At 52.4% G+C, this 12,716-nt stretch overlaps 1 protein-coding gene across 3 annotated transcripts in view; it reads right to left on the reverse strand.

Annotated features, from left to right (window-relative positions):
* Positions 1–1,623: 1,623 nt before the first annotated feature.
* The window catches only part of polg2 (polymerase (DNA directed), gamma 2, accessory subunit), a 78,237-nt gene continuing 67,144 nt past the window's right edge, over positions 1,624–12,716 (reverse strand). For all 3 annotated transcript variants that reach the window (XM_088000728.1, XM_088000727.1, XM_043715038.2), the window contains one exon: positions 1,624–2,323. In XM_088000728.1, coding sequence (XP_087856854.1) covers positions 2,167–2,323 — 157 coding nt within the window. In that variant the 3' untranslated portion in view covers positions 1,624–2,166. The remainder of the gene's footprint in view (positions 2,324–12,716) is intronic.

Raw genomic sequence — 12,716 nt, forward strand, 5'->3', positions numbered from 1 at the left:
ATAGTGAAGGCAATGTTGCTGTGCAATGACATGCAAGTCAAATCAGGTAAGGAGATCAGATTTCCTTCTCTAAAGAACATTAGTGAAACAATTTTTTTTATTTTAATTACAATGATTATTTCATAATCACCATTAGAGACCAGCTTTCAATTCTGGATTTTTGTTTACAGCTGTGACAGCCCTTGGCTCTGAGTTTTCAGTCCAGTGATCACAGAATCCCTACAGTGTGTTATCAGACCATTTGGTCCATTAGGTCCACAACGCTCCTCCAAAGAGCCTCCCACCATCCCTACACAATCCCTGTAATCCTGCATTTCCCATGGCCAATCCATCTAACCTGCACTTTTTGGACTGTGGGAGGAAACCAGACAACCACATGGAGAAAATCAATACAGTTTCCCGAGGCTGGAATTGAACCCAGGCACCTGGTACTGAGGTAGCAATGCTAACCATGGGGCCACTGTGGTTTTGATATTGCAAAACTGTTTTACCAAACCAGTTCAAGGGCAATTAAGAATGGGCAACAAATACTGGCCTTGCCACCAGCGGCTATATCCTGTAAAAGAAAACAAAAAGGTCACAGGTTCAATATTTGTAGATCCCCAATTGTGTATCCAAAGCATCACCAAGAAAAATAGTTTTTATCTGATTTTCTATGGATAAACATAAAAGATAGGAGCAGGTGGAGGCCATTTAACCCTGCTTCGCCATTCATCGCAATCATGGCTGACCGTCCAACTCAATAGATTAATCTTGCTTTTTGCCCATAATCTTTGATTCCATTTGTCCCAAGTGCTATATCTAGCCGCCTCTTGAATACATTTGGCATCAACTACCTCTTGTGGTAATGAATCCCACAGGCTTACCATTCTTTGGGTGAAGAAATGTCTCCTCATCTCCATCCTAAATGATCCACCCTGAATCGTCAGACTGTGACCCCTGGTTCTGGAAGCACCCACCATCAGGAACATCCTCCCTGCATCTACCCTGTCTAGTCCTGTGAGAATTTTACAAGTGACTATGAAACTCTCCCTCCTCATTTGTCTGAACTCTAGTGAAAATAATCCTAACTTAGACAATCTCTCCTCATACATTAGTCCCACCATCCCCATAATCAGCCTGGTAAACCTTCACTGCACTCCCATGAGAGCAAGAGCAACCTTTCTGAGAAAAGGAGACCAAAACTGCACACAATATTCTAGGTGGCCTCACTAAGGCTGCTCCTGTACTCGAAACCTCTTGCAACAAAGGCCAACATACCATTTGCCTTCTTTACTAGCTGGTGCACAAGGACACCCAGGTCCTGTTGCAGACTCCCCTCCTCCAGTTTACAGCCAGCCATTCAGGTAGTAATCTGCCTTCTTGTTTTTTGCTTCCAAAGTGAATAACCTCACATTTATCCAAATTTTATTGGATTTGCTATCTATTTGCCCACTCATCCAATATGTCCATATCATGCTGAAGGATCTCTGCATCCTTGTCATAATTCACCCTTCCATCCAACTAGGTATCATCTGTGAACTTTGAGATGTTACATTTTGTTCCCTCATCTAAGTCATTAACATATATTGTGAATAGCTGGATAAAGCTAGACAAGACTAAACAATGCAACAACAATACCAGTAGATTTGATGAGGAATTTTAATAACATAACTCTAATTCAAGATTCAGCACATTATAAGTGTTAACATTCATTATCATCAGGGTTTTATCATCCATCAACTAGTTTATGTTTGTGACTTATCATGAACATTTACTAGAATATTTAAGTTAAATAATGATGCACTGCACCATGTGAACTCAAACATCAACATGCTATACCATGAAGAGTGTGACATACACTTAAACGTCATTCACACAGGAAGGCTAAGAAAAATAAACTGGAGTCATCTACATTATAAAGAGAGACCTGTCAGGAGCTAGCATTTGTTGAATAGCAATAAATATTACATAACTCAGATTGTTTGCTGTAAGAAAAAGCAGCTACAAGTGTCGGAACGCAGTTAGTGATCTTGAAAGGTCATTTGCAATTTCATCACTGAAATTCAAATAGCTTCAGTTTAGTTACTCAACACTCAGAAATCAACATTATTATAAGTCTTGTTAATTATGAGTACACATATTCCTTTATCTGTAAAGACACTACTGGTAATGTATAGCCATTTTTCAAGATTCTTGAATGTACTTTGTGAGGAAATCTCTCACTTCTGAAATGTGAGCCAGTTCTTTAACAGCAGTATCTCGGTTCCTGAGTTGTACTAAGCCACTCTCCAGTGTGGTGTCACTGATGACAATTGTGAATATTACACCCATTTCATCGTACCTGCAAAACAGAAAATCAAGTAACATTGTACAGAATGTGAGTACTCAGATAGAAAAATGCAAATAGTGAATCATTACCAGGAAATGGAAGGACTGTATCTTAGTTGGAACTTGGGAGTTTCCCTCAGTAAAATAATTTGTGAATTACTTATAACTTTCACTTGTTTGATGTGGCAATTTAATCAGGTCACAAAACACACATTTTCCCTAAGTTATGATTCAATAATTCCATCACACAACAATTCGAGGTAATTAATGAGAGAAAGTAATGACAGCCAAAATTTAATTGTGATCACATTCTAGGATAATATTCTATTCAGCTAGTTACAGTGGTATATCATGTCACCTTCCACAAAAAATGCTGTTTCCAGTTTATGGAGAATATCTTGCCTTTTTAAATATATTTCTGCTACATAAAGGAACAGTCTTACAATGAAATGTATTTTAAAAATATATTTTATACACTAAATTGAAGAGATGAACAATCTAAGGGAAAGCATAAATAAGTTTAAAGAACTCTAAATTTTATAGGAACATCAATTCTCTTAAAAGATTATCATTGTTACTTCTGGTATTAGAGATTCCAAGAATATTTCCCCACTATTGAAACAATTTTGATAGTAGTAATAAATTGAAGTTATTGTCAATGTAAACTGTGTTAAGTGTGTGTAACTTCAGACCAGTTCTAGATCTACAGAGCTGACCAACTTGATAAAACAATGCTACAGGTGGGACAATTGATATCCCAGTACAAGTGAAGGGACTTCCAGCACTAGACTGACGCTTGAGCATTGTGAAAACACAACTATTCACAACTGAGCAACTCTATGGCCTTACCTACGAATATCTTTGGAGCATGTAGAATGCAAGGAAAACACGGTTGTTGGGCTTTCCATGGCAGTAATAAAATAGTCTGATTTTTAAAAAAAAAAATTTTATAGACAAGCATTTATCAGGGACCAAACATGAGTCTTCTTGATCAAAGAGGATTAAGGAAAGTAAAAATGGAACAACTGAGGAAGACAGCAAGTTAGAATGTGTGAAACAATCAAATGAGGTTTTAAAAAAAGTTGAATTATGAGACCGTGAAATAAAGACAGAATGGAAAAGAAAGGCATTTTTACAATCTTGCATGGAACTAGGAGCAGGGTGGGCTTGTGCCCAATCCGCCATTTAATAAAATCATTGCTGATCATATTACTCCACATTCCCACTTGTCCAAGATAAAGTTTCATCAGGAATCCATCTACTTCTGTCTTAATGATTCCAAAATTCTGATTACACTACATTCCGAAGAAGTGAGTTCCAAAGACTTCAACTTCATGAGAGAAAAAATTTCTAATTTCTGCCTTAAATTGGCAATCCTTTATTTTTGAATGGTGACTCTTAATTCCAAATTCTCTCAAAAAATATCCTTTCTACATTACTGCTGCTCATACTCTATGTTTCTATCAATTCTTGCTCTTCCAAACTACAGCAGATATATTGCCTGTCGAATCTTTCTGCATAAGTCAACCCACCCATTTCAGGTATTCATCGAGTAAGCCTTCACTGAACTACTTCCAGTATACTCGTCTCTATATTTAAGGAAGGGTACTGCGCACTAAGATGGTCCAAACCTTTCACATGAGGGACCACATTTCAATTCTTTTCTCTCTGGGAGGGAGGGTGGCAAACATTTTGCACTGAAATGAAGGTTACAAAGTTTTATTTTTTGGAGAAGCTTAAATACAGTTTGATAAATGATGATTTCTCTTTTTAAAACTAATTCTTCTGAGCAAGAATTCCTATTTGGCTGTGGGCTCGAAAGTACTAGGTTCAAACTGAATGCACCCCTGGAAGCCCCAAGTAAACAACTAGAGTTGCCTGAATGAATGACCAAAAGGAAATGTTATAAAGCTGACCAATGAAAAGCTTACTAATCAATCAAGTTTATGGGAATAAAAACTACTGAGGGCAATCTGATAGTCATTTCCCCCTCATGTCATGGCTAGACTTGCAGTTCCCTTCTGTCAACTGATTTCATTGCCAACTCTCTTTGAGTGGATCTCATCTCCTTCCCTCTGTTGGATCGTATGAAATGGTCTCACTGGCATTAGGTTGGGCACCCCTACAGTACTCCAGATATGGTATTACCAATGCTGAAGGATAATCTCATTAATTTGGTATTCAACCCTCCTTACAATAAATGATAACATTTATTAACTTTCCTAATTATCTAGCTGAATACTAATCTTTTGCAATTTATGGACTATGACATCTAGATTGCTCCACATTTCAGATTCTGCACCCTCTCACTATTTAAATGAAATGCTTTTTTTTCACCCTGCCAAAATGGACAATTTCACATTTTCCCACTTACTCTCAATTTACTGGATCTTTGTCCACTCATTTTGATATTTCTTTGCAGTCTCTGTCCTGTTCACACTTCACTTTTCTAACTAACTTTGTGATATCAGCAAATTTAACAACCACACTTTTGGGTCCTTCACTACAATATAAATTGTCTAAAGTCAAAGTACCAGCACTGATTTTTACAGCACAACACATCATGCCAACCAGGAAATTGCCTAATCTGATCCCTGTAAGCTCGTCAACCCTCTATCCCTACAGATGTTACTCCTTTCACTACGAGCTCTTATCTTCCTCCCTTTAATGGGGCACCTTATCAAATGCTTTCTGGAAATTCAATTGGCTGTCCTTCACTCTAAAGCCCAGAAGGATTACACCTGAACCGTTGACTTGTCCATCTCCTGATGTTGCTTGGCATGCTGCATTCTTCCAGCCACCTGCTTGTCTACCTTGGATTCCAGCATCTGCAGTTTTTTTTGTCTCCTTTATCTATAGCATAGTACTTCTTCAAACAAGTCCAATAAATTGGTTAAGTATAATTTCCTTTTCTAAAAACCTTGTTCATTCCCACTGAATACCTTGAACTTGGGACCTACTACTGACATCTTTAACAATAGCTTCAAGCAACTTCCCTCTGAAGTGTTCATCTATAGTTTTCCGTCTCTTTCTCTCCTTCCCTTTTTGAATAAAGTGGTTATATTTTACCTCTTGAAGGAATGAGATATCACCATTTAAAGTGTTCAGTTTCTGGCCTGCAAAAGCACAACTGGCACTGTATTAATAACTTGTCATCAGCTGAGGATTTGAGGATTATGTCTACTCAAATAGCAGATCTTGAGCCATATGGGATGGACATCCTATGAGTTAATGGAATTCAGAGTGCAGATTTATTTTCCTTCTCTGACACCACGCTCTCTCATCGTTAAGGTATCTGGACTCAAAGCATGATCCAGCTTGATGGATAAATTAACAACAATTTTGACAACTGGCTTAAATGCCACCCAGTTAACAAAATAGTGCTTCAAGAGGGCTTTACAGTACCTATAAAGCATTTTCTTTGTCCTCCCCTGGAACATTGGCAATTGCTAAATTAAGAAAACAGGACCGCAAGGGTGACACCTATCAGCCATCTGGATGCAGTCCTCATTCCAATCATAGGTGATTTTACAGGAGTTTTGCCTGAATTCTTGTAGAGCTAGTTTTAAGGAAGACATTGGGGTTTATTTACACAATCCAGTCTTGAATCTGAAAAATATGATGGAAGCATGTTTGGTGCAATTTCTGAAACACAGGCCACGATAGGTTTTAGGGCCAGTTTGATTGTAGCTAACAGATGCTGCCTCAGGCAAAAGGCTTTCAGTTTTAAAAAAACACTTGCACAATGAAAGGGGAGTGGCCAGTTCTCCCAGCTCAGCTTTACTCTGGTTTGGTCTGGCTATTCAGTGAAGGCAGTCAGGCAGTTAAAAAAGCTGCTGGACCCAAAGAAGCAGGTCCAAGCTGATCCTCCTCTCTCTCTTTGACTTCTCTCCTGTAAGAACATGAGTTTGATTTTACCTTTTGTTTGTTTCATTCGATAAACAAAACAGAATTTATTTCCAAGATTAAAACTAAGTGGTTTGACCAGCTGCATCACTCGTGTAATATCCGCCTCGCACCTACCTAAAACAACTAGCACAGTTAGGGTCTGGGCCACTCTTGAAGTGTCTTGAGCGAGTCTGGCCTGGTCCATAGCCATTAGGGTACAACAAATACAATACACAAGATTGGAGGTGGTACAGGTGAAATGCTGCTTCACCTGGAAAGACTGTTTGTGTGTCAGAATTTTCCCTATGGAAAATAGGGAATTACCCAAGCAGATTCTACAGCTTAATGTTGTAAGTTTGCTTGCTGAGCTGGTGGATTTGTTTTCAGACATTTCATCACCATGCTAGGTAACATCACCATTGAACATCTGGTGAAGCATTGGTATTCTGTCCCGCTTGTTATTTATCTGTCTTGCTTTGTTGTGGCAGGTGATATCATTTCTGGTTTGGTTTCTGAAAGGTTGGTAAATGAGGTCCAAATCTAGATGTTTGCTAATGGAGTTCTGGTTTGAATACCAGGCCTCTGGGAATTCCTGTGCATGTCTTTGTTTGGCCTGTCCCAGGATGGATGTATTGTCCCAGTCGAACTGGTGTCTCTCTTTGTTTGCGTGTATGGATACCAGTGATAGTTGCCTTTTGGTGGCTAGTTGGTGCTCATGTATCATGGTGGCTAGTTTCCTGCCCGTCTGTCCAATGGAATGTTTGTTGCAGTCCTTGCAGGGTATTTTGTATATGACGTTTGTTCTGCTGGTTGTTGCTACAGGGTCTTTTAAATTCATCAGGAGCTGTTTCAGTGTGGTGGTAGGTTTGTGGGCCACCATGATGGCTAAGGGCCAGAGTACATAAAACATAGCATAATACAGCAGAGTACATGCCCTTGAACTCACAACGTTGTGCTGAGCATTTATCTTAATCTAACTTCAACCTAACCTACACACCCCTAAATTTACTGCCGTCCACATGCTTGTCCAGCACCGTTTAAATGTCCCTAATGTCTCTGACTCTACTACCACCACCGGCAGTACACTAGAGAGAGAGAGAACGCGAGAGAGAGCGCGCGCGAGAGAGAGAGAGAGGTCGCGAGAGAGAGAGGTCGCGAGAGAGAGAGGTCGCGAGAGAGAGAGGTCGCGAGAGAGAGAGGTCGCGAGAGAGAGAGGTCGCGAGAGAGAGAGGTCGCGAGAGAGAGAGGTCGCGAGAGAGAGAGGTCGCGAGAGAGAGAGGTCGCGAGAGAGAGAGGTCGCGAGAGAGAGAGGTCGCGAGAGAGAGAGGTCGCGAGAGAGAGAGGTCGCGAGAGAGAGAGGTCGCGAGAGAGAGAGGTCGCGAGAGAGAGAGGTCGCGAGAGAGAGAGGTCGCGAGAGAGAGAGGTCGCGAGAGAGAGAGGGCGCGAGAGAGAGAGGGCGCGAGAGAGAGAGGGCGCGAGAGAGAGAGGGCGCGAGAGAGAGAGGGCGCGAGAGAGAGAGGGCGCGAGAGAGAGAGGGCGCGAGAGAGAGAGGGCGCGAGAGAGAGAGGGCGCGAGAGAGAGAGGGCGCGAGAGAGAGAGGGCGCGAGAGAGAGAGGGCGCGAGAGAGAGAGGGCGCGAGAGAGAGAGGGCGCGAGAGAGAGAGGGCGCGAGAGAGAGAGGGCGCGAGAGAGAGAGGGCGCGAGAGAGAGAGGGCGCGAGAGAGAGAGGGCGCGAGAGAGAGAGGGCGCGAGAGAGAGAGGGCGCGAGAGAGAGAGGGCGCGAGAGAGAGAGGGCGCGAGAGAGAGAGGGCGCGAGAGAGAGAGGGCGCGAGACAGAGAGGGGGCGAGAGAGAGAGGGGGCGCGAGAGAGAGAGGGCGCGCGAGAGAGAGGGCGCGCGAGAGAGAGAGCGCGCGAGAGAGAGGGCGAGCGAGAGAGAGAGAGAGAGGGCGCGCGAGAGAGAGAGAGAGGGCGCGCGAGAGAGAGAGGGCGCGCGAGAGAGAGAGGGCGCGCGAGAGAGAGAGAGGGCGCGCGAGAGAGAGAGAGGGCGCGCGAGAGAGAGGGGGCGCGCGAGAGAGGGGGCGCGCGAGAGAGGGGGCGCGCGAGAGAGGGGGCGCGCGAGAGAGGGGGCGCGCGAGAGAGGGGGCGCGCGAGAGAGGGGGCGCGCGAGAGAGGGGGCGCGCGAGAGAGGGGGCGCGCGAGAGAGGGGGCGCGCGAGAGAGGGGGCGCGCGAGAGAGGGGGCGCGCGAGAGAGGGGGCGCGCGAGAGAGGGGGCGCGCGAGAGAGGGGGCGCGCGAGAGAGGGGGCGCGCGAGAGAGGGGGCGCGCGAGAGAGGGGGCGCGCGAGAGAGGGGGCGCGCGAGAGAGGGGGCGCGCGAGAGAGGGGGCGCGCGAGAGAGGGGGCGCGCGAGAGAGGGGGGCGCGCGAGAGAGGGGGGCGCGCGAGAGAGGGGGCGCGCGAGAGAGGGGGCGCGCGAGAGAGGGGGCGCGCGAGAGAGGGGGCGCGCGAGAGAGAGGGCGCGCGAGAGAGAGGGCGCGCGACAGAGAGGGCGCGCGAGAGAGAGGGCGCGCGAGAGAGAGGGCGCGAGAGAGAGAGGGCGCGCGAGAGAGAGGGCGCGCGAGAGAGAGGGCGCGCGAGAGAGAGAGCACGCGCGAGAGAGAGAGAGAGAGCACGCGCGAGAGAGAGAGAGCACGCGCGAGAGACAGAGAGCACGCGCGAGACAGAGAGCACGCGCGAGACAGAGAGCACGCGCGAGAGAGAGAGCACGCGCGAGAGAGAGAGAGAGCACACGCGCGAGAGAGAGACAGAGTGCGCGCGAGAGAGAGACAGAGCGCGCGCGAGAGAGAGACAGAGCGCGCACGAGAGAGAGACAGAGCGCGCGCGAGAGAGAGACAGAGAACGCGAGAGCGCGAGAGAGCGAGAGAGCGAGCGAGAGAGAGCGCGTGAGAGTGAGGGAGAGCGCGCACGTGTGAGGGAGAGCGCACGTGTGAGGGAGAGCGCACGTGTGAGGGAGAGCGCACGTGTGAGGGAGAGCGCACGCGTGAGAGAGCGCGCGCGAACGAGAGAGAGCACGCGCGAGAGAGAGAGAGAGCACGCGCGAGAGAGAGAGAGAGCACGCGCGAGAGAGAGAGCGCGCGCGAGAGAGAACACGAGAGCGCGAGAGCGCGAGAGCTGGAGAGAGGGAGAGCGGGAGAGCGGGAGAGCGCGTGAGAGTGAGAGCGCGCACGTGTGAGGGAGAGCGCACGTGTGAGGGAGAGCGCACGCGTGAGAGAGCGCGTGCGAACGAGAGAGAGAGCACGCGCGAGAGAGAGAGAGAGAGAGCACGCGCGAGAGAGAGAGAGAGAGCACGCGCGAGAGAGAGAGAGCACGCGCGAGAGAGAGAGAGAGAGCACGCGCGAGAGAGAGAGAGAGAGCACGCGCGAGAGAGAGAGAGAGAGCACGCGCGAGAGAGAGAGAGAGAGCACGCGCGAGAGAGAGAGAGAGAGCACGCGCGAGAGAGAGAGAGAGAGCACGCGCGAGAGAGAGAGAGAGAGCACGCGCGAGAGAGAGAGAGAGAGCACGCGCGAGAGAGAGAGAAGAGCACGCGAGAGAGAGAGAGAGAGAGAGCACGCGCGAGAGAGAGAGAGAGCACGCGCGAGAGAGAGAGAGAGAGAGAGAGCACGCGCGAGAGAGAGAGAGAGAGAGAGCACGGCGCGAGAGAGAGAGAGAGAGCACGCGCGAGAGAGAGAGAGAGAGCACCGCGCGAGAGAGAGAGAGAGCACACGCGAGAGAGAGAGAGAGAGCACGCGCGAGAGAGAGAGAGCACGCGCGAGAGAGAGAGCACGCGCGAGAGAGAGAGAGCACGCGCGAGAGAGAGAGAGCACGCGCGAGAGAGAGAGAGCACGCGCGAGAGAGAGAGAGCACGCGAGAGAGAGAGAGAGCACGCGAGAGAGAGAGAGAGAGCACGCGAGAGAGAGAGAGAGAGCACGCGCGAGAGAGAGAGAGAGCACGCGCGAGAGAGAGAGAGAGCACGCGCGAGAGAGAGAGAGAGCACGCGCGAGAGAGAGAGAGAGCACGCGCGAGAGAGAGAGAGAGCACGCGCGAGAGAGAGAGAGAGCACGCGCGAGAGAGAGAGAGAGAGAGAGCACGCGCGAGAGAGAGAGAGAGCACGCGCGAGAGAGAGAGAGAGCACGCGCGAGAGAGAGAGAGAGAGCACGCGCGAGAGAGAGAGAGAGCACGCGCGAGAGAGAGAGAAGCACGCGCGAGAGAGAGAAAGCACGCGCGAGAGAGAGAGAGCACGCGCGAGAGAGAGAGCACGCGCGAGAGAGAGAGCACGCGCGAGAGAGAGAGAGCACGCGCGAGAGAGAGAGCACGCGCGAGAGAGAGAGAGCACGCGCGAGAGAGAGAGAGAGCACGCGCGAGAGAGAGAGAGCACGCGCGAGAGAGAGAGAGAGCACGCGCGAGAGAGAGAGAGAGCACGCGCGAGAGAGAGAGAGAGAGCACGCGCGAGAGAGAGAGAGAGAGCACGCGCGAGAGAGAGAGAGAGAGCACGCGCGAGAGAGAGAGAGAGAGCACGCGCAGAGAGAGAGAGCGCGCGAGAGAGAGGGCGCGAGAGAGAGAGGGCGCGAGAGAGAGAGGGCGCGAGAGAGAGAGGGCGCGAGAGAGAGAGGGCGCGAGAGAGAGAGGGCGCGAGAGAGAGAGGGCGCGAGAGAGAGAGGGCGCGAGAGAGAGAGGGCGCGAGAGAGAGAGGGCGCGAGAGAGAGAGGGCGCGAGAGAGAGAGGGCGCGAGAGAGAGAGGGCGCGAGAGAGAGAGAGGGCGCGAGAGAGAGAGGGCGCGAGAGAGAGAGGGCGCGAGAGAGAGAGGGCGCGAGAGAGAGAGGGCGCGAGAGAGAGAGGGCGCGAGAGAGAGAGGGCGCGCGAGAGAGAGAGGGCGCGAGAGAGAGAGGGCGCGAGAGAGAGAGGGCGCGAGAGAGAGAGGGCGCGAGAGAGAGAGAGGGCGCGCGAGAGAGAGAGGGCGCGAGAGAGAGAGGGCGCGAGAGAGAGAGGGAGGCGCGAGAGAGAGGGGCGCGCGAGGAGAGAGGGCGCGCGAGAGAGAGAGAGAGAGGGCGCGCGAGAGAGAGAGAGAGAGAGGCGCGCGAGAGAGAGAGAGAGAGGGCGCGCGAGAGAGAGGGCGCGAGAGAGAGGGCGCGCGAGAGAGAGAGGGCGCGCGAGAGAGAGAGGGGCGCGCGAGAGAGAGAGGGCGCGCGAGAGAGAGAGAGGGCGCGCGAGAGAGAGAGGGCGCGCGAGAGAGAGAGGGGCGCGCGAGAGAGAGGGGGCGCGCGAGAGAGGGGGCGCGCGAGAGAGGGGGCGCGCGAGAGAGGGGGCGCGCGAGAGAGGGGGCGCGCGAGAGAGGGGCGCGCGAGAGAGAGGGGGCGCGCGAGAGAGGGGGCGCGCGAGAGAGGGGGCGCGCGAGACAGGGGGCGCGCGAGAGAGGGGGCGCGCGAGAGCAGGGGGCGCGCGAGAGCAGGGGGCGCGCGAGACAGGGGGCGCGCGAGACAGGGGGCGCGCGAGACAGGGGGCGCGCGAGACAGGGGGCGCGCGAGACAGGGGGCGCGCGAGACAGGGGGCGCGCGAGACAGGGGGCGCGCGAGACAGGGGGCGCGCGAGACAGGGGGCGCGCGAGACAGGGGGCGCGCGAGACAGGGGCGCGCGAGACAGGGGGCGCGCGAGACAGGGGGCGCGCGAGACAGGGGGCGCGCGAGACAGGGGGCGCGCGAGACAGGGGGCGCGCGAGACAGGGGGCGCGCGAGAGAGGGGGCGCGCGAGAGAGGGGCGCGCGAGAGGGGCGCGCGAGAGAGGGGGGCGCGCGAGAGAGGGGGCGCGCGAGAGAGGGGGGCGCGCGAGAGAGGGGGCGCGCGAGAGAGGGGGGCGCGCGAGAGAGGGGGCGCGCGAGAGAGGGGGCGCGCGAGAGAGGGGGGCGCGCGAGAGAGGGGGCGCGCGAGAGAGGGGGGCGCGCGAGAGAGGGGGCGCGCGAGAGAGGGGGCGCGCGAGAGAGGGGCGCGCGAGAGAGGGGGCGCGCGAGAGAGGGGGCGCGCGAGAGAGGGGGCGCGCGAGAGAGGGGGGCGCGCGAGAGAGGGGGCGCGCGAGAGAGAGGGGCGCGCGAGAGAGGGGGCGCGCGAGAGAGGGGGCGCGCGAGAGAGGGGCGCGCGAGAGAGGGGGCGCGCGAGAGAGGGGCGCGCGAGAGAGGGGGCGCGCGAGAGAGAGGGGCGCGCGAGAGAGAGGGGCGCGCGAGAGAGAGGGCGCGCGAGAGAGAGGGGCGCGCGAGAGAGAGGGGCGCGCGAGAGAGAGGGCGCGCGAGAGAGAGGGCGCGCGAGAGAGAGGGCGCGCGAGAGAGAGGGCGCGCCGAGAGAGAGGGCGCGCGAGAGAGAGGGCGCGCGAGAGAGAGGGCGCGCGAGAGAGAGGGCGCGCAGAGAGACCGAGGAGCGCGCGAGAGAGAGGGCGCGCGAGAGAGAGGGCGCGAGAGAGAGAGGGCGCGAGAGAGAGAGGGCGCGAGACAGAGAGGGC

This window comes from Chiloscyllium plagiosum, unplaced genomic scaffold (assembly GCF_037043375.1).
Source record: "Chiloscyllium plagiosum isolate Xiang-an unplaced genomic scaffold, Cpla_swu_hap1 HiC_scaffold_25, whole genome shotgun sequence".
Classification (NCBI taxonomy): domain Eukaryota; kingdom Metazoa; phylum Chordata; class Chondrichthyes; order Orectolobiformes; family Hemiscylliidae; genus Chiloscyllium; species Chiloscyllium plagiosum.